The sequence below is a fragment of the Carya illinoinensis genome, chromosome 8 (assembly GCF_018687715.1).
Source record: "Carya illinoinensis cultivar Pawnee chromosome 8, C.illinoinensisPawnee_v1, whole genome shotgun sequence".
In the NCBI taxonomy this organism is placed as follows: Eukaryota; Viridiplantae; Streptophyta; class Magnoliopsida; order Fagales; family Juglandaceae; genus Carya; species Carya illinoinensis.
The window spans coordinates 27,423,020-27,444,873 of NC_056759.1; the positions used below are offsets into that span (position 1 = coordinate 27,423,020).

General features: G+C 37.6%; 1 protein-coding gene across 1 annotated transcript; it reads left to right on the top strand.

Moving 5' to 3' along the window:
- The first annotated feature begins 1,273 nt into the window (after nucleotides 1-1,273).
- LOC122319228 (60S ribosomal protein L8-1-like) lies at nucleotides 1,274-3,473 on the top strand. The gene is made up of 2 exons (XM_043137197.1): nucleotides 1,274-1,811; nucleotides 2,893-3,473. The coding sequence occupies exons 1-2, from the start codon at nucleotides 1,372-1,374 to the stop codon at nucleotides 3,233-3,235; spliced, it is 783 nt and encodes a 260-aa protein (XP_042993131.1). The 5' UTR covers nucleotides 1,274-1,371; the 3' UTR covers nucleotides 3,236-3,473.
- The last annotated feature ends 18,381 nt before the right edge of the window (nucleotides 3,474-21,854 follow it).

Sequence of the window (21,854 nt, forward strand, 5' to 3'; positions counted from 1 at the left end):
TATGCTCTAAAATTAGCTTGGCTATTGTAGCACCTAACACTTGGTGGATAGATTACGGAGCTATTACTTACATAAGGGTTACTATACATGGTTAGAAAGCTAAAGTTGAAAATTAGTTTGATAAGAAAACTAAAGCTGTTAGATTTGACCATGACGGTGAATACTTTGGTAGATAAGACTGATCAGGTTAACAACATTTTGGGCCATTTGTGAGGTATTTAGAAGAATGTAGCATTGTTCCTCAATACAGTATGCCTAGGACTCCACACCAAAATGGTGTAACCGAGAGATGAAATCAAATCCTTAAGGATAGGATTAGGAGTATGATTAGAGTTTAAACAGATTGATGTAAAGTTCACTTTCTCAATGATGACATTAAGGAGACTATATATGGTGCAACCAAAAAGCTTTGAGACTGATGAATCAAATAATTTGGTTTGCAAATTGAAGAAATCGATTTATGGTTTAAAGTAGGCATTCTCAAAGATATCAAAAATATGATCTAGTAATTTTCTCTCTTGATTTTAAAGAAAAACAATGGTATTTTGTATAATAAACTCAAAGAATAACAAATAATAATAATAATAAACTTAAGGTCTTATTTGTATAATAAGGTATTCTTGCATATTTTCTTTTCAAATATAAAATATTTTTCAATTTTTTCTTCTAAATATTATCTAATCATTATAATTTTTTCAAATTTTCAAATCGCTATAATTGTTTGAATATTTTAAAAAAATTATATTTAAATAATTTTTCAAATTTTATAATATTTTTACTTAACTTTTTATTTTTTAAAATCTAATAAAATATCTTAACTCAAATAATTTAAAGACTATTAACAATATATTTTAGACTTTTTTTTTCTCTATAAAAATAAAAGGTAGGACGACCAGCATAACAACCATTCTTAATAGTAACTATAAGTCTCTATAAGATCCTCTCTCCACTACTTAATGTCTAATTTGAACCATAAACACTGCTCAAAAGACAGACTCGTCACAACAACAACTAATTTAAAGGTATCCAACTAATCCAAACTATTGCATAACCTGAAGAGTTTTGTTACATACAAATACAGTTGCACACTAATCTGTGTACCAATATTGATTTATTCATACTTAAAATTTAAATTAACACTATTTTCAATAAAATCTACTTTTTGACTAATCACATCATCTTAATATATAGATTAGTACACAATTATGCTTGCAACTATATTTTTCCTAACCCGAAACCATTTTTGAGTAGAGGCAATATAAAATTATAAATATCCGAAGGAATATATATGCGAACTCCCTCTCCGAGCCCTAATCAATCCCGAGCGCCTTCTCCATCTCCCCTTGGCGGCGGCTCCAATCACACCCTACCATGGGTCGCGTGATCCGTGCTCAGCGTAAGGGTGCCGGGTCCGTCTTCAAGTCCCACACTCACCACCGCAAGGGTCCGGCCAGGTTCCGCAGTCTCGACTTCGGCGAGCGCAACGGCTATCTCAAGGGCGTCGTCACCGAGATTGTCCACGATCCCGGTCGTGGTGCCCCGCTCGCACGGGTCACCTTCCGCCACCCCTTCCGCTACAAAAAGCAGAACGAGCTGTTCGTCGCCGCCGAGGGAATGTACACCGGCATGTTCGTGTACTGCGGCAGGAAGGCCAATCTCATGGTCGGTAATGTCTTGCCTCTCAGAGCCATACCTGAAGGAGCTGTCGTGTGCAACGTTGAGCACCACGTCGGTGACCGCGGCGTCCTTGCTAGGGCTTCTGGGGACTATGCTATAGTTATCAGCCACAACCCTGATAACGACACCACCAGGTCCTCTCTCTCTATCCATTTGACCATTTTTCTTGGTACTTTTTGTTTTATACTTCTGATCGTTTGTAGTTGTGGAATCCGTGGATTATGATTTATAGTTGTGGGATCTGTGGGTTTATAGTTGTGTGATTATGTGGATTAATTTTCACTTGTAAAATAGAATATGTTAATTAATTATTATGGTTTGTTGTTTCTAGTTGATTACTTTATAATTCCTTTTGATTCACATGAATTTTGATGATAGTGCTGTTCGATTTAAGCGCTATTGAAACATAAATCCTGATGGCTGAGTTTTCTTTAACATTCGTTCACTCTTACTTCCTCCACTAACTTGAAAACGATACACAATGTGTATATATTCCTTCTTTTGTTATGTAGCTATTTTAATGTAAGCATTGCCTTCTCGGTGTTAACTAGCTGTATGATTAGTGCTTACTCATGATTAGTGCTTACTCCTATTACTTCTCGCACACGGTTTGAACTTTGAAACTTTGGCCACTTGGGTTTTAGGCATTTAGGTGATGTTTGGTGTACTCAGCCAATTTAGAATGTTTTTAATCCTCTTTGAAAATGAATGCACGGACTTGCAACTGATACGATTGTGGAAAAGTGAAGGAGTCTTGGAACCATAGGTTAACTGCTCCAATCTCATATATTTTTAACATTCCTCCAGCTTGTTCAGATGGCCAAATACTATTATTTTTCAAACTGTGATGAAGCATTTTATATCTTGGGTTCTTTGACTTCAATATATTTTTTTTCTCAAATTCTGATGAATTTTTTTATTGCAGCATAAACATTGCGATAATTCTCTATTAGCTATAAACGTGCATGCATTTTATATCCTGGTAACTTTGCATACTCGGTGCTTGAAGATACTCTTTTTGCAGTCCAAGGTTGATTACTCTGATAAAACCAATGATATATACATTACAATTTTTTGGATGGCACCAAAGCTTTATGTATTTTATATCCCATGCAATAAAATACAATTACATATTAAGAAAAAGCTTTTTGATATTTCACAATCTTAAGCCAGGAGCCTGAGCTCATGAACTTGTCTGTTTGTACGTTCTAACAGGGTCAAACTCCCATCTGGTGCCAAGAAAATCGTTCCAAGTGGTTGCCGAGCAATGATTGGTCAGGTTGCTGGTGGAGGGAGAACTGAGAAGCCACTTCTCAAGGCTGGTAATGCATACCACAAGTTCAGAGTGAAGAGAAACTGCTGGCCCAAGGTACGTGGTGTGGCAATGAACCCAGTCGAGCATCCTCATGGAGGAGGTAACCACCAGCATATTGGGCATGCGAGTACTGTCAGGCGTGATGCACCTCCTGGTCAAAAGGTTGGGCTTATTGCTGCAAGGAGGACTGGTCGGCTCAGAGGACAAGCTGCTGCTACCGCTTCCAAAGCCGATAAAGCTTAGAAACTTTGATCGGATAAGAGTGATTGAAGTAGTATATCTTAGTTATATTTTTGCTTTTGAGGTCTTTCTGCGCATTCCATTTATAGATGTTTGGATTAACCGAATGTTATATTTATGATTTTTGGTTTATGCACCTTTACGAAAGCTTTCCAGAGATTTACATCTATTCAGCAGAAATGGATGTTTGTTAATCCGAACAAACTTTTATTTAATCAGAATAAACTTGTATTGCATCGAAGACTTGGTAATTTTAGACTTACGGTGCATACATCCATTCTGTTTCAGAGGTACAGAAGGGCTCCTTGATGTAAAAGCTCGATTAAATTTTGTGTAATTAGTAATTTCTACTTACCAGCCATGGGTCTTGGATGCTTGTAGAAGAAAAATGCTCTTATACTAGAATACGAGAACATCAAGGAGCTGGAGGATTTTATATTTGGAAAAAAAATGTCTATTTATCAATCTATATTATTATTTTCCTCTCAACATATATTCCTATTATATTATATGATAGCTCGATAAATGAAACATAATAAATAATTTCGAAATATTTAAAAAGTAAGAGAATGTTGGTAAAATTGATGATGAGTTGGATTATTTGATACAAAATAGGCAAAGGAGAATTGTATTTCAGCCTAATTTTTCCAAACCTCAGGGTATAATCTACGCTTTGGACAATATTTTCATCATCATCAAATTTAAAGTGTGACTTCTATTTAACATTGGTACAGTTTGGATAGTTGGGATGATTTTAGATGAAAGTTGAATAAAATATTATTATAATATTATCTTTTAATATTATTATTATTTTAGAATTTGAAAATGTTGTAATTAAGAGATGATATGAGATGAGATCAAACATTTTCGCAATCCAAACAGGACGTTTGCATCCTAAGCTATGTTGATTGATAATTGCCATTCTAAACTACCAAATTTTGGGAGTTTAGGGATTCTAAACTGTCAAAATTTGCCACCATCTTTTGAAAAATAGGACATGTAAAGAATTTTGAGGGAGAGCGTAAATTGTCAAATTTGGATAATTATATGTGTTGTCATATTAATACTTAAAATACAAACTGAAAAATAAAAATGATAATTAGAATGTAGGATATACAATAAAGCAGTTTTTCAATTCAAAATGATAATAGAGACAGAAAAATTTCGAAAGATATATCTATCATTATCCATTCAAGCATGCTAAACAAAGTCTTAATTCGTATAAGCACATGCAATATTCATGTAAACATGGAAATGAGGTGTTCCTCTTTCCCTCCTCGTTGCTCCCTGGTTAGTATGGAGAATGTTGTGAAATTATAAAAAAGTTTTATTGCTTTTGATCCAAAAAAGTTGTTATAATATTTTTATGCATTTTATGCTACAAGAAAAATAATCTTGATCACCTAAACTCTAAAGAGGGAAAAAAATAATTCCAAAACTTCTTTGTACTTTGGTTTGTTAGATTATGAGATCCTAATTCTAACTTTTAGATAAGACTTGTAACTCATTTTAATCCAAAACTCTCTCTATATATTTTGTCCGTTTAATTTATTTATTTTCTTTGCTCTTTGAAGGGTCTCTCAATCTGGCTCTCCTACTATTCCTATTTTTTTTAATTGATATCAGGTGTGTAGAAATAAAGTCCCGACTAATCTTGAGGGTGCATAGGCCTTTGATAAGAAGTTTTTCTCAAGTGCATTTCAAGTAATTTAAGGAAAAATTCTCCAATCTGAAACCCCCTAAAAATTGTTTGCTCTCAAGGATTTGAATTTTAGACCTGGAGGAAGGATTCCACCAAGACTAAGGCTGTTATCACTTGAGACAAACCTATGGAGATTTCCTACTATCTCTTCATGTCCCTATTTAGCATCTATGCTTGTCTCTCCATGAAAGAAAAGGTTTTTTTAGGTTTGAGTTATGTTACTTACAAGTTAGTCTAAACAAATCACTCATGTGAGATCCATTACAATAAAAAAGAAAACCACACGAAACTTCTTTAAAAGTGAGGATGTTTCCAATGGGTTGGGTTTTGGAATCACAATTGGTTCTAAAGATCTAAAGAAAATGGAAGTATGTCTCTTCAACAGGCAACAATCAATTCAAAAAAGAAAACTGCAGCCGTGGGACTGCAATTCCCAAGCCAAATTGTATCAAAACCACCATCCCCTCATGTTCTACTAAGCTTGCTTCTCCTACGCGTCTCTGTCACTAATAAAGCATAATCATTCAGAGTCTTCTGATCGAATTTTTAAAGAGTAATGACATGTACAATTCTTTTTGTAATTTTTTATATAATCATAACTAGTTTAAACGGAATTGTACATGTAATTTATGAACCTAGACCTTGAATACAATGACTTCTACTCTCAGTAATTTATGAAGGTCCGAGGCCGCGTTCATGTGCTTGAATGAAGTCAAGTCATACGAAACTCTGTCGGTTGCATTGGTGGATCCAAATCCGACTTGCAGAACCCAAGCTTGGGTGACCAATGCAAGTCCATCTAGCCCTGTTTGGAAGTTAGACACAATTTCTAATTTAAGTCAAATCTAACATCAAAATACCAATTTTTCAAATTACTAAACTCATCTCAACTTAAAATCTTTTTACACGTATGACCTACAACTTTTTTCAACTCAATACCTCTTTACATGCGGGACACACAACCTTTTTCAACTTTCCATAAATACACCTAAATTCATCTTAACATTTAAACACATTTAAACCTATCTTAGGTGAGCCCCATAAAACTCACTTTACCATCTCAATTCACTATTATTCATAAAAAACTCAACTCATATCAGCTCAGCTTAACATCCAAACGGGGCCTAATAGGAGATTGATCAAAAAAGAAGTTATACAGTTATAAAGAAATTATATAAAAATAAATTTATAAACTGACATAAGGATACCGCTACGTACAGGCACTTTCGCACACAATGTTGCGCACGAAGTTGACGTCATCACTTATTTTATGAATAATAAAATCAAAGAAGAAAGAAAGATGAGGTTTTGTTTCTTTTTTTCAGTGTGCAAACCTAGATCCAATCGCAGGTTCCTCTATTTCTTTGTTTCAGTGTTCCTCATGTTAGGTCCTGAAGGTAGCCGCACCTCCATCAGATCCTTCATGAAGAAGAAAGAAGATATGAGCATAGATTTTTTGTATTTCGTATCTATGAACTAGAATCTCTATCTGTTTCAAACACATGAAACTTGGTTAATTTAAAAGCAAAGTTAAGAAATTCCTTTTCCTCTTCCTACACCAACATATCCATTACTATGGCCCGCAACCACTACTACTCACATTCTCTCCCTGGAAAATGAATCGTGTGGTCCTAGCTAGGATTTCAATGATAATCCTAACCCTACAACCGCAAACCCCACTTCCAATTCCAAGTACACCACCTGGGAAAAGGTTTATGCTAGTGGCCCCTTGGATTCCATTGTCAACCAAGCCACATGCTTGATTGCCACCCCAAAGAATCCTCCCCTTTACATGGTTGTAGCCAAGACTCGGTCCACCGCGAAGTTATTGTTGCTACACCTCAGCCACCATGACCATGGATGCTTTGGTGCCATGCTCCAATCTGACCTTCGAGGTCAACCAGGCCATGTAGACACAGGGCCAAGTGGTGGATAGACTTGGCACTTGCATCAGGTTCTGCAGTGGTAATGCAGCCACCACAGTACAGGACAAGAACTAGGACGTCTTCCTCAAGGGAAAACGGGCCATCGGGGAGGAGCGTGTCACCACTGAGTGGAGTAGCAGAGAGGAATGCTTCAATGGGATGGACATTTGCCAACTCTTGACACATTTGAGAGGGACCTGGGAGTTGGGTGGCCGGAACAAGCTTGCTCTGCTAGCAAACCTTCGGTAGAGACCACCACCACCATGCACCACCACTGATGACCATAATTCTATTTGCCACAGTTCACCGCCAATAAATAGGCGCTGATAAACTTTTTTCCTTTTGTACTTCAAAGATTCAAAAACTTGTTTTATTCAAATGGCTCTTATAAAAGTGGAAGAATACAAGGAGGAATGTCCTCATATACAATGAGAGAATTATTCAGATCCAAGGCATCTTGTCCAAGAGCATGAGCAACTCTATTATTGTTCCTTCCAGTGTGCTGCACAATCCAAGAATTAAATTTTTTCCAATAGGGATCTTGCATTTGCCAACGTCATTCCAGTACTTGTTCCATATTCTTCAGAATTTGTGAGCCCCTCAACTACTTGCAAAGACCTTCCAGTACGTTGTCTTTATAACCCAAGTCTTGACAGAAAACTATGGCCAGGAGAGAAGCTACTGCCTCAGCCAGTAGGTGATCATGGAATAAGTACATGTTCATCCTCAAAGTAGCCTTAATATTGCCCTCCCAATCTCGTATAATAGCTCCAATCCCAACCTTACTGTGAGTTCTGTCTAGAGCAACATCCCAATTTAACTTGAAAATGCCTTGAGGAGGTGCTTGCCTTGCATCACTTACTACCCTTCTAACCTTGGTGCTGCCTGAGTGTTTAGAGGAGAGTTTAAACTTAGAGAAGAGGTCCTTTGCTTGCTACACGAGTTTAGAAGGATAAGTAAATTTGTCATTAAAAATGTAGTCATTCCTTCTCTTCCATATCAACCAACAGACAACAATAAATTCCTCCATATTAGGCCGATTCAAAGTGGTTAACAGCTTCTCCACCTATTCTTTGAAATCCTGTTTATGTGTTCCATTTTTCTGGATACTAATTGTGCAATGTCCCCACACATCATTAGCTGCAATATAATCGCAAAGCACATGCTCCATTGTCTTAGGATACTATTGGAAAAAGGGGCACTTAGAGTTGATATCAACTTTTCTAAGGGATAAGCTAACTCTTGTTGGAAGAGCATTAAGACATACTCTCCAAAGAAAAGTTTTATTTGCATTTGGGATCTGTAGATTGACTCACTCAAAAATGAGTAGCACTAAAGCTATCCCAAATGTAGGAAGATGTCATGTAATAATTAGGAATAAATTCCTAGATCGTCTCCTCAGGGAAAGTTACTTAAAAATCAAACTCATTGAAAAAGGTGAAACAAAGAGAAAATAAAATGATGGTATGTGCAATGGATGGAAAAGGGTACTAGTCATAGACTAGATTCATGTTTTTAGATTTTGATTGTCGGATTGGAATATAAAGGACTAGTAGATTAAACTCAGAAATTAATAAAACTAAATTAAGAATTAAACTAAATTAGGAAGTAATTGATAAAGCATGCACTGAAAATTGAAAAGCCTCAAATTCAATGTTCTAGGGTTCATCATTATATTCAAATAACAAATTCTCAAATTAAACCACCGTAATTGTAATCAATACTAAAATGAAAGCTTAACAAAACGATAAGAATAAATAACACGAATTAAATGAATAACAAATAAATTACTCAAACGTCTAAATCAAAATTCTCTAAAATAATTCAGAAACTCAAAACTGAAATGAAATAGCAAGTAGGGAATTGAAAAGATCAAGCCAGTTGAATGGAGATGAAGATTCGAAGCGGTGGAGGAGGCTGAGCTGCAGTGGCAATTGGACCCCTCAAGGAGTTCTTCAATCTGCTGCAGTGTAAGTGAATGATCCAGTGGAAATTATGTAGCTGCGTGAATGATCAATTGAATGAATCATTCTCTTCGAATCTGAACGAAAATCAAAAGAAAAATGAATTCTAAGTGTTTCTCTACTCAAAAACCGAGTTTTCCAGCCCAAGAGTCGTCCTAAGATGTAAAAAAAACATATATATACTCTGACGGCGGAATGAACTCTGATCTGTAAAAATGCGATATTCGCTCGAGCGGAGTGTCGAGCGAACATCGAGCGTTCGACTCTGCCTAAGTTCGCTCTAGCGGCCTGTCGAGCGAACATCAAGCGTTCAACTCTGCCTGAATTCACTCGAGCGGCCAAATGCCTCCGCTCGAGCGATCTCTTTTCCCGCATCTCGCTCGAGCCCACTGTCGAGCGGAAGTCGAGCGTTTGAATCTGCCTGACTTTGCTCGAGCGGCCAGAAGCCGCCGCTCGAGCGAAATGTACCATAATCCATATTAATTGGCAGTTGATAAAATTAGAGCAGAAATTCATACTTTTAATCAATTAAAATCACAACTTTGATTTATTCATTTTTCTATATAAAACCAATGATAAAGTAATGAAAGAATTAATATATATTGGTTCCAAAAGCATTAAAAATGCAATAATTCAACTCAATCACACCCCCCAACTAGCATTTTGCTAATCCTTGAGCAAAATAGTGAAAATTAATTGAGATGAATATTGCATAAAGATCGAAATTCAAACAAAAACAATCAAACACAATTATGAATTCTCACAAAAGTGACACGTTACTACTCAACCCCCAAGGGTTATACCCACCAAGACTATCTTAACAATCTTTTACATAGAATTAAGGCAAATGTCTCAGAACTCAAATATGTGTGTGGAGCTAGATCGGTTTTGTGTTCCTCATTACTAGCCATGATTTGCCATAAAATTTTTCAACCTTAAGATTAATCATTGCTGATTCTAACTACCTTAAAGCCCAAGGGTCTAGCAGTTTTCACGCCAGCTCTATTTTTAAAGGTTGGACACTCAACCCCCAAAGTCTTAGGTAACTGTTTCTAGCCCTTTTTACTTAGGAAAGTTCACTAAGTTGTCTTTATTCCTTTTCTCTCTTTTTTTTTTCTTTTTTTTTTTCTTTTCATTCTAATCTTTTCAAATCCTTTTCCCTTTTTTTTTTCTTTGTTTTCTTTTTTTCTTTTTTTTTTCTTTTTGGCATGACTCGGTAGTCCTGCAGTTTACTTCTCCAGTGTTAAATCAATGAATGGTAAATAAGGAACACTACAAGCGTAAGCATGTGCAAAATGTTCTTCAAAATTTGCCTTTCGTTCTACAAAAATTTTATCAAGTTTCATCTCAATAAGCATAACATCCTGGTGTTTCAAGCCACATATCAACAAAATATGATGCATCAAAAATCATACTCTATGTTTAAGCTTGAAAATAAATCTTCACAAATGATCCCGCTCAACTACTCCACCAAGATGCTCAAATTTCACAAATCTTATTTATTTATTTATTATTTTTTTTTTGAAACTGTGCACACATGCTACCCCCCAACTAGTGAGAGACATAGTCTTTAATGAGTCGAGCGAAAGAAAAGAAAGTGCACAGAACTAAGCAAGCAAAACAAACAATCAATCATGAAATATAAAATCAAAGCAAAAGAACAAATAAAAACAAAGCGAGTAAAGAAAACTGTAAAGAAAGAGAAACAAATCAAAACACTTCCCTGGGGTCTTGCACAAGCAAGATCTCTTCATGTGGATCAAAGACCTTCAGAAATGACTTTAGACGTTGTCCGTTGACAGTGAAGCTATTACCATTCTTCGGATTGACAATGTCTACCGCACCATGAGGATGAACGGTCTTTACAATGTATGGCCCACTCCATCGGGATTTCAACTTTTCAGAAAAAATGTGCAAGCGAGAGTTGTAAAGAAGAACTTCTTGGCCAAGTGTGAAATGCTTTGGATGAATTTTCTGATCATGCAGAATTTTCATGCGTTCCTTTGCAATCTGAGCGTTATCATAAGCATTCCGACGAGTTTCATCCAATTCATTGATCTGCAATTTTCTCAACCCTGAAACTTCATCAAGTGACATGTTAACATGTTTTATGGCCCAAAGAGCTCGATGCTGAATATCAACAGGTAAATGACAAGCTTTACCATAAACTAATCGATAAGTAGACATCCCTAGATTTGTTTTAAAAGCTGTCCTATAAGCCCACAAAGCATCAAGAAGTTTAACCGACCAATCTTTCCTATTAGGCTTGATGGTTTTCTCTAAAATAATTTTTATCTCTCTGTTTGCCAATTCAGCTTGCCCATTTGTTTGAAAGTGATAAGGGGTAGAAACTCTGTGTGTAATACCATATTTTTTCACAAGTGTAGAAAATGGTTTGTTGCAAAAATGAGAACCCCCATCACTTATAATAACTTTTGGCATGCCAAAACGAGCAAACAAAGATTGTAAAAATTTCAGGACAACATGATGGTCATTTGTTTTGCAAGCAATGGCCTCCACCCATTTTGAAACATAATCCACAGCTAAAAGAATATATGTGATTCCAAAAGAAACCGGAAAAGGTCCCATGAAGTCTATTCCCCAACAATCAAAAATTTCTAAAGTCAGAATAGGGGAAAGAGGCATCATGTCTCTTTTGCTAATGGATCCCAATTTTTGACAAGGCTCACAAGCCTTGCAAAAATTATAAGCATCTTTAAACATGGAAGGCCAGTAAAAACCGCTTTGCAAAATTTTTGAAACTGTTTTCTTTGCTGAAAAATGACCACCACATGCACCCATATGACAAAATCTCAAAACAGAAGAAAACTCATCATCAGGAATGCATCTTCGAATCAATTGGTCCGAACAATATTTAAAAGATATGGATCATCAAAATAAAAGTGTCGTACCTCAGAGAGAAAACGACGCTTATCTTGGGTGGACCATTCAGAAGGCATTCTCTCAGTCACCAGATAATTGACTATGTCAGCATACCAGGGAGCTCTATCAACCACAAACAGCTGCTCATCCGGGAAACTATCATCAAGAGGAAGGCTGACATTTGAAGAAGGAGATGATGACAATCTAGAGAGGTGGTCAGCTACCACGTTTTCAACTCCTTTCTTGTCCTTAATTTTGATGTTGAACTCTTGAAGTAATAGAATCCAGCGAATCAAGCGTGGCTTTGCATCTTTCTTAGCCAACAAATACTTAAGAGCAGAGTGGTCAGTGAAAATAGTAACAGGAAATCCAAGAATATAAGTCCGAAATTTATCAAGTGCAAAAACCACTACAAGCAATTCTTTTTCAGTAGTGGTATAATTTTTCTAGGCATCATTCAAGGTCCTACTAGCATAATAAATCACAAATGGCCTATTATCCACCCGCTGCCCCAAAACAGCTCCTTAGGCATAGTCACTAGCATCTGTCATAATCTCAAAGGGAAGATCCCACTGCGGAGGTTGCACAATAGGTGCAGTGGTAAGCGATTTCTTAATGGTATCAAAAGATTTTTGGCACTCATCAGTCCAAACAAATTCAATATCATTTTGTAAAAGAGTGCACAAAGGTTTTGCAATAGAACTAAACCCTTGAATAAACCGCCTATAAAAGCCAGCATGACCAAGAAAAGAACGAATATCCCTAACTGTCCTAGGAATAGGAAGTTTAGATATTAATTCAATCTTTGTCTTGTCAACCTTTATACCCTCAGAAGAAACAATATGCCCCAATACAATGCCCTGAGTGACCATAAATTGGCATTTCTCCCAATTAAGTAAAAGATTTTTTTCCTCACATCTCTGGAGAATACGTGCCAAATTATGCAAACAACTCTCAAACGATTTTCCAAAAATAGAGAAATCATCCATGAATATTTCACAAATATCATCAATCATATCAGAAAAAATACTCATCATGCATCTCTGAAAAGTAGCTGGAGCATTACACAAACCAAAAGGCATTCTAGTAAAAGCAAAAGTGTCAAAAGGACAGGTGAAAGTGGTTTTCTCCTGATCCTCAGGTGCTACAGCAATTTGATAATAACCAGAATAGCTTTCCAAGAAACAATAATATGCATTACCAGCTACTCTTTCCAAAATTTGATCCAAGAATGGTAAAGGAAAATGATCCTTCCTACTGGCTGAGTTAAGTTTTCTATAGTCAATGCACATTCTCCAGCCAGTAACCATTCTAGTTGGAATCAACTCATTTTTATCATTTTTTATGACAGTCAAACCAGATTTCTTTGGTACCACTTGAGTTGGACTTACCCACTTACTGTCTGAGATGGGATAAATGATACCCACTGCGAGTAGCTTAAGCACCTCCTCTTTCACAACTTCCTTCATGGTAGGATTGAGCCTACGTTGAGCATCACAAACTGGTCTAGCATCGTCTTCAAGATGGATTCTGTGGGTACATACAGCGGCATCAATGCCTTTGATATCAGCTATTGTCCAACCAATTGCGCCTCGTTGCTTCCTTAATACTTCAATCAACTGGGCTTCATCCTTCTGATTTAGCTTTGAGGAAATCACTACCGAAAAAGTGCCTTCTTCAGGACCAAGGAACACATACTTTAAATCTTGAGGAAGTAGTTTCAGTTCCAACTGGGGAACTTCTTCCTCTGAAGATTTAAGCATGTCTGGTGGTGGTAGAGCTTCAAACTGGGGTTTCCATCTTGCTCCTACAAATTGTACTTCAAGTGGTAAAGATGAATCTGTAAAACAATCAAAAAAATCAAAGTCATCTTCATTGATATAATCAATTTTCTCATCAAGTAAAAATTCAGGTGTCTGAAAAATATAATCATCATCAGAGAATGGAGAAGTTGAGCAAATAGAATCTGTTGGTGTCAAACTCTCCACAGCATTCAGATCGCTTGTGTCATCAAAATGTGCTGGCATCTTGCAAGCGTTGAAAACGTTCAACTCAAGTGCCATGTTCCCAAAGGTAAGCTTCAAAACTCCACTTCTGCAATTGATCAATGCATTTGATGTAGCTAGAAATGGTCTTCCTAGGATGACAGGAGCTTGATAAATAGTGGAGACCGGCTGCTGCATGTCAAGAACCACAAAATCCACAGGGTAGTAGAATTTGTCCACCTGGACCAACACGTCCTCTACAATACCCCTCGGTACCTTAATGGATCTGTCAGCCAGCTGTAGCATGATGGAGGTCTTTTTCAGCTTACCTAATGCCAACTGCTCATATACTGAGAACGGTAGCAAGTTCACACTACTCCCCAAATCAAGTAAAGCTCTCCCAATGCGTGATTCACCAATCATAATGGAAATGTTGGGAGAGCTAGGATCTCCAAACTTCTGAGGAGTCTCGCTCAATATCAATGCACTAACTTGCTCCATTAGGAAAGCTTTCTTCTTCACATTCAGCTTCCTCTTCACTGTGCACAAGTCCTTCAAAAATTTTGCATATGAAGGCACTTGTTGTATGGCATCCAAGAGTGGAATATTGATCTTCACTTGCTTGAAAATCTCTTGAATCTCCGTGTGATACTTGTTCTTTTGGCCAGCTGCCAATCTCTGAGGATAGGGAACCACATGTTGGTATCCCTTACTAGTCTCAACATCTACACTCACAGGCTTCTTCAGCTCTGGTCTCACTACCTCCGGTTCTTTCTCAACTTCATCAGTCTCTGTTACATCTTCAGGTGTAGGGTCAACTACCTGTGTGTCTATAGGCATCTCTAGTTGGGGAACTTCCTTCCCACTTCTCAAAGTAAGAACTGCATTTGCTGTCTCAATAACATCCCATGAGACATTATGCACTTGTTGTTGTTGCTGCCTGTACACTTGAGGATTAGGCTGAGGTTGTGCTAGAAATTTCCCTTTCTCTAGGGTGCTCAAGGTTGTGATCATCTTATTAATAGTGCCTCGCAACTCATTTATGGCCTGAGTGTTCTGATTATTTGTGGTGGCCTGAATCTGCATGAATTGCTGAAGTGTATTGGCCATCTGAGTCATACTGTCATCTAGAGTTTTCTTTGCAGATGATGAAGGCTGAGAACTCTGTGCAGCTACATGAAGCTGAAATCCAGGAGGAGCTACATAAGGATAGCTCTGAGGATTCTGATATGGTGGATACTGGTGCTGAGGAGCACCCTGATTAAATGGCTGCTGCTGAGGTGGTGAGGACCGACCAGGCTGATCATTTCTCCATGAGAAATTTGGGTGATTCCTCCACCCCGGATTATATGTGTTGGAGAAAGGCTGATTCAGTGCTCTATTAACCCAGTTAGCTGATTGCATATACTTAGACCCACCTTCTTGAAATACTGGCATAATCGGGCAGTCTTGGGTCTTATGGTTTGAATCAACACATATAGAACATGCCTCTACCACCTTCACGGCCTTCACTTTTTCCATTTCCATGACCTCTAGTCTTCTAGTCAATGCAGCTATTCGAGCCTGAACATCGGTGTCTTCTTTAAGCTCATATCTACCCCCTCCAGAAATAGCCCTCAGTGGTTGTGCTGCTAATGAAACTCGATCAGTACGAGTGTTCCACTGTTGTGCGCTCTCAGCAAGGTAGTCAAAAAATGATAGTGCTTCATCAGGTTCCTTGCTGAAGAACTCCCCATTGCACATTGTCTGAACAAACTGCTTGCATTCTGGAGTAAGACCAGTATAAAAATAGCTCACCAACCTCCAAGATTCAAAACCATGATGTGGACAGATGTTCATCAAATCCTTAAATTTTTCCCAACTGGCCTGAAAGGTCTCATCAGGTCTCTGACTGAACTGACTAATTTGCTCTTGCAAAAACTGAGTTCTCTGAAAAGGAAAATTTTTTTGTAAGAATTCACGTTGCATATCAGACCAACTAGAAATAGAATTAGGTTTCAAAGAATTAAACCAAATCTTCGCTTTATCCTTTAAAGAGAAAGGAAATAAACGAAGTCTAATGAATTCATCAGTAACAGCCCTAGTGATAAAAGTAGTACAAGCCAACTCAAAATCTGTCAAGTGCTGGTAAGGACTCTCAGAATCCATCCCATGGAACTGGGGTATCACTGACATCATGTCATGCTTAATAGAGAAATTAGATGCATTTTCAGGTAAAATAATGCATGAAGGTGTAGTGGTGCGAGTGGGTTGCAAATAATCCTTAAGAGTGCGTGGTGCAGGTGCAGCCATGTTTTCTGGTTCAATTTCAATTTCCTCACCTGACTCACTAATAGAAAAGACAGAAGAGTTATCTATCTCCAAACTGTGTATACTACTCTCAACACTCGATGTGACTCTATGCAACCTATTTGAACTATCCATCACCCATGACATGAAACATCAGTTTAAAAAACATAATAAAAATAACGAGTTTAAATTTAAGTTAAAATACTTTCCCTGGCAACTGCGCCAAAAACTTGACTCACTCAAAAATGAGTAGCACTAAAGCTATCCCAAGTACAGGAAGATGTCGTGTAATAATTAGGAATAAATTCCTAGATTGTCTCCTCAATGAAAGTTACTTAAAAATCAAACTCATTGAAAAAGGTGAAACAAAGAGAAAATAAAATGATGGTATGTGCAATGGATGGAAAAGGGTACTAGTCATGGACTAGATTCATGTTTTTAGATTTTAATTGTTGGATTGGAATATAAAGGACTAATAGATTAAACTCAGAAATTAATAAAACTAAATTAAGAATTAAACTAAATTAGGAAGTAATTGATAAAGCATGCACTGAAAATTGAAAAGCCCCAAATTCAATGTTCTAGGGTTCATCATTATATTCAAATCACAAATTCTCAAATTAAACCACCGTAATTGTAATCAATACTAAAATGAAAGCTTAACGAAACGATAAGAATAAATAACACGAATTAAATGAATAACAAATAAATTACTCAAACGTCTAAATCAAAATTCTCTAAAATAATTCAGAAACTCAAAACTGAAATGAAATAGCAAGTAGGGAATTAAAAAGATCAAGCCAGTTGAATGGAGATGAAGATTCGAAGCGGTGGAGAAGGCTGAGCTACAGTGGCAATTGGACCCCTCAAGGAGTTCTTCAATCTGCTGCAGTGTGAGTGAATGATCCAGTGGAAATTGTGTAGCTGCGTGAATGATTGATTGAATGAATCCTCCTCTTCGAATCTGAACGAAAATCAAAAGAAAAATGAATTCTAAGTGTTTCTCTACTCAAAAACTGAGTTTTCCAGCCCAAGAGTCGTCCTAAGATGTAAAAAAAACATATATATACTCTGACGGCGGAATGAATCATGATCTGTAAAAATGCGATATTCGCTCGAGCGGAGTGTCGAGCGAACATTGAGCGTTCGACTCTGCCTAAGTTCGCTCGAGCGGCCTGTCGAGCGAACATCGAGCATTCAACTCTGCCTGAATTCGCTCGAGCGGCCAAATGCCTCCGCTCGAGCGATCTCTTTTCCTGCATCTCGCTCGAGCCCACTGTCGAGCGGAAGTCAAGCGTTTGAATCTGCCTGACTTCGCTCAAGCGGCCAGAAGCCGCCGCTCGAGCGAAATGTACCATAATCCATATTAATTGGCAGTTGATAAAATTAGAGCAGAAATTCATGCTTTTAATCAATTAAAATCACAACTTTGATTTATTCATTTTTTCATATAAAACCAATGATAAAGTAATGAAAGAATTAATATATATTGGTTCCAAAAGCATTAAAAATGCAATAATTCAACTCAATCATAGGTGCCATAACTTGGTCTAGTCATCTTGTTTAGTTTGTACGTCTGAAGTCTTTCCTCTGGCACAATCTTGGAGTTCACCATAGAGATGGTATGCACTTTTGTTAGTAAAATCACCCTTAGAAGTACATCTCCAAATCCTTTGATCAAGCCTATTACAGTAGCTAATAGGTATGGCTTTAATAAGTGATGCTTATTTAGAGAATATGGCATTGACCAGAGAGTCCTTCCACTAATGAGTGTCTAAATCAATAAGGTTACGAACCTTAGTGTCAGCTTATAGAAACTTGATTGAGCTTTGAGGCTTGAAGGTGGTATGCTAAGGCAACCACTTGTCAATCCATATGCTATCTCTCCATTTCCTATCCTCCATAAAAGGCCATCCTCCAATAAATTCTAATAGATAAGATACTTTGCCAAATATAAGAGGGGTTATTGCCCAACTTTGCCTTAATCAATAGCTGGGAAATATTTAGCTCTAAGGACTTTAGTGGCAAGGGAGTTGGGATTGTGAAGAAGCCTCCACCCTTGTTTGGCCAGTATAGCAGTATTGAAATTCTCAAATTCCCTAAAACCTAAACCTCTTTGTATTTTTGCTTTTTTCATTTGCTGCTAATGTACCCAATGTATCTTGGTCTCTTGAGCTTGTTGCCCCCACTAATAGTTGCTTATAGCTTTATTGAGAGATTGAAGTAGGCTTTTAAGTTGTTTGAACTGACCCATGCTATATTTGGGAATTGCTTTCACCACAGCTTTCAAAAGAATCTCCTTTCTTACTTGTGAAGATACTTAGTGTTCCAGTTTTTCACTCTATCTTGCATTTTGTCAACAATTCCTTTGAAAGAGGAAGCTTTAGATTTGCCCACCGATGCAGGCAATCTTAGGTATTTCTCATAGGATGTGGTTGCCCTTACCCTCGTAATGCTTGTAATGATCTGCTTAGTATCTTCTCGAGTGTCCTTGCTGAAATAGATGGAAGTTTTGTCTTTGTTAAGCATTTGACTTGAGGCAATTTCATAAGATTCCAAAAGCATGAACAGCCTAGTTCACTCCAATGAATTGGCCTTGCAGAAAATAAGGCTATCATGTACAAAAAAGAGGTGACTAATGTGTAATTGACCCCTGGCCAATGATCAAACTAGTATCTTCAGCTGTGTTGAGAAGGGTGCTTAGGATTTCAGAACTAAGGATGAACAAGTAGGGTGAGAGAGGATCACCTTGCTAGATCCCCCTAGTTAGAATGAACTTCTCTTGTGGAACACCATTAATGATTAGTGAATAAGAAACTGAAAAAACACATCTCATAACAAGGTCAATCCACCTTATATCAAACCCCATTTTCTCCATGACAGCTCTTAGAAATGGTCATTCTATTCTATCAAGTCTTGCTCATGTCATGTTTAAGTGTCATGAATCATTTCTTTCCTTTCATCTGAGTCTTCATAGAATGCATAGCTTCAAAAGCAACAACGACATTGTCTGTGATAAGTCTTCATGGAACAAAGGCACTCTGAGTTAGTGAAATAATGGCAGGAAGGATACCTTTTAACCTATTAGCCACAGCTTCAGCAATGATCTTGTATAAGACATTACAAAGACTAATAGGCCTGAATTCTATTACCTGAAGTGGAGGTTTGGATTTAGGTATAAGGGCAATGAATGTTTCATTTAATCTTGCTAACCATTTCCCATCATTCAATACTTCAAGCACTACAACACTTATACTGGGGCCTAGAACATCCCAATGCTTTTGATAAAACATTGTAGGGAACCCATCAAGACCAGGGCTTCCCAATGGATTATAGTAAAAATGGCATCCTTAACCTCTTCAGCAGTAAACCTCCTAGTCAGATCAGCATTCATGGCCTCTGTTACACAAGCCTTTAAAGATTCCAGACAAGAGTCAATACCTGTAGGCCTAGAGGTCTCAAATAAGTTCCTGAAATGGTTTTGAAACATGTCATTAATCTCCTCAGGTTCCTTTGTTAGTTGGCCATCTGTAGTAATGATCTGGTGAATCCTCTTGTTCTTTCTTCTCTGAGTAGCAAAATTGTGGAAGAACTTAGTATTTCTATCCCCATCCTTAAGTCATTTTTGTTTAGCCCTTTATTTCCACTTTGTATCTTCATCTTCAAGTAGGCTGTCAATTTCCCTTTGCAGCTGCTTAGTATCATTGTTCAACTAATCCTCATTTAGCTTATATAACATGCTCAGCATTTTATATTTTGAATTGATTTCCTTGCATCTATCGCTGTGCATCTTCTTGCTCCATTGCTTAAGCCTACTTTGACAGCTCTTTAAACCTCTAGTAGCAACTTTGATTTTTGTCGAGGAGCTAGTGTTTGCTAGCCATGCATTTTGAATAATGGTACTGCATTATGCTTTCTCAAACCAGATAGCTTCAAACCTAAAAATTCTTTGTTTGTTGTAGAGAGAGCCTTGGTTCTATAGATAAGTCAGGATAGGGCCATGTTCAGAGCAGCTTGCCATTAGATTGTGCATTGAATAGTCTTCAAACCTATTAATCCATGCTAAATTACTAAAGGCTCTATCAAGCCTTTCCTTAGTAAATGCTGCACCATCTCTATTATTCTTCCAGGTAAATTTATCTCCAATATAGCCAAGATCATGCAATTCACATGTCTCTAAAGTAGATTGAAAACTCTCCATCTGTCTAGTGGGTCTTCTTGTAGAACCAAACTTCTCAGATTGCTTGAGAATCTCATTGAAGTCCCCCCACACAAAACCAAGCCATAGTACCTTAAGGCTTCAATGCTTGAAGGAGTTTCCAACTTTCCACTCTTGTACCAGTTTCAAGATTACCATAAAACCCAGTGAACCATCATCAGTTGTATAAAAAATCCAAACTGAAAGTCAATCAATGTAGGATTCCAACTTCACCACCACATTTGATTTCCATAACAAAGCTAGACCCCCCCATTCTCTCTCTCTCTCTCTCTCTCTCTCTCTCTCTCTCTCTCTCTCTCTCTCTCTCTCTCTCTCTCTCTCTCTCTCTCTCTCTCTCTCTCTCTCTCTCTCTCTCTCTCTCTCTCTCAGCCCCTGCTATTGATCACAAAGCTTCTATCAAAACCAATTCTATTCCTAATACTCTCCACCTTATCTCTACAACACGTAGTCTCCATGAGAAAAACTAACTGTGGGCACTTAGATTTCACCAGTTGGTGAAGCTCACGAACTGTACGAGGGTTCCTACACCCTTGACAGTTCTAACTTAAGCAATTCATTATTGAGACTGCATAGTAGCCACCACCAAACCATCCTGAGTTAAACTTCTTGCAGGCGTGAGCTGGGCTTTAAGCCTTTTGGACACAAGTGAGTGTATCATAATTCCTTTGCTAATGACAACAGATCTTTTATTACATTTTCCAAGTGGGGAGACTTTTGACTTTCCATTTTGAGTAGTACTTTTTCCCCTAGCTTTCCTTCTCCATGTGGACACCCTACTAGGTTTCATGGGAGATTCTTGTAAACAAATATTGACTGAGTCAGTATCCACATCAGCATCTATAATAGAGGATGGTGTACTATGGAAAGCACGAGCATCATGGTCCCTGGTTTCTAATTCCATAACCGAGAAGATATCTTCCCTACCTTCCTTATTAGAAAAATCTTGAAAATTGAGTAGAGGAGAATTTTGACGTACACAAATATGGTTATTGGCATCCAAAAAAGGCAAGCCTTCCTTATTTTTCTCCAAGAGTAGGTCCTTCTGGACCTCTATGCCATAATCCTCACCCAAAACTCTTCCAGTTTCCTTTGATTGCTCCTGACTTGCCTCTTCAATATCCTCCTTCCCTTTCTGCTCATTGGATTCCCCTTGCCGGTGAGATTTGTAATTGTCAGAGCTCGTTACTTTTTGGCCATAGTAAACACAGAATTGACTGGTGAAGCACGTAACCACTAGCCATATTGTTGTTGAGTCTAGTCATCCCTTTTTGCTATAGAAGACTTTCTGTCCTTATGGTTTAATGTGCCACACTTAGAACAAAAGTTTGGCAACCTTTCATACTTAAAATGAATGAGCATTTGCCTCCAATGCTAAGTACATGCCCTTGAATCAGAGGTCTAGAAATATCCACTTTCGAATTCTAAGAAACCTCCCCCACCCTTTGTCATCTTTATCCACTTCTACTTTAATAACCTTTCCCATGCGGGAGTCCAGATGTTGCCTAAGTTCCTTAGTCATAGCAACAAAGGGAAGGTTGTGTAACTGCATCCAGAATGGTTCATGCTAGATCTACACTTCATTTGGCGAGAGGCTCCCATCAAAATCCTGAAGACTGATTAGGTGTCTATCAAAGGACTAAGGGCGGCCATGCCTT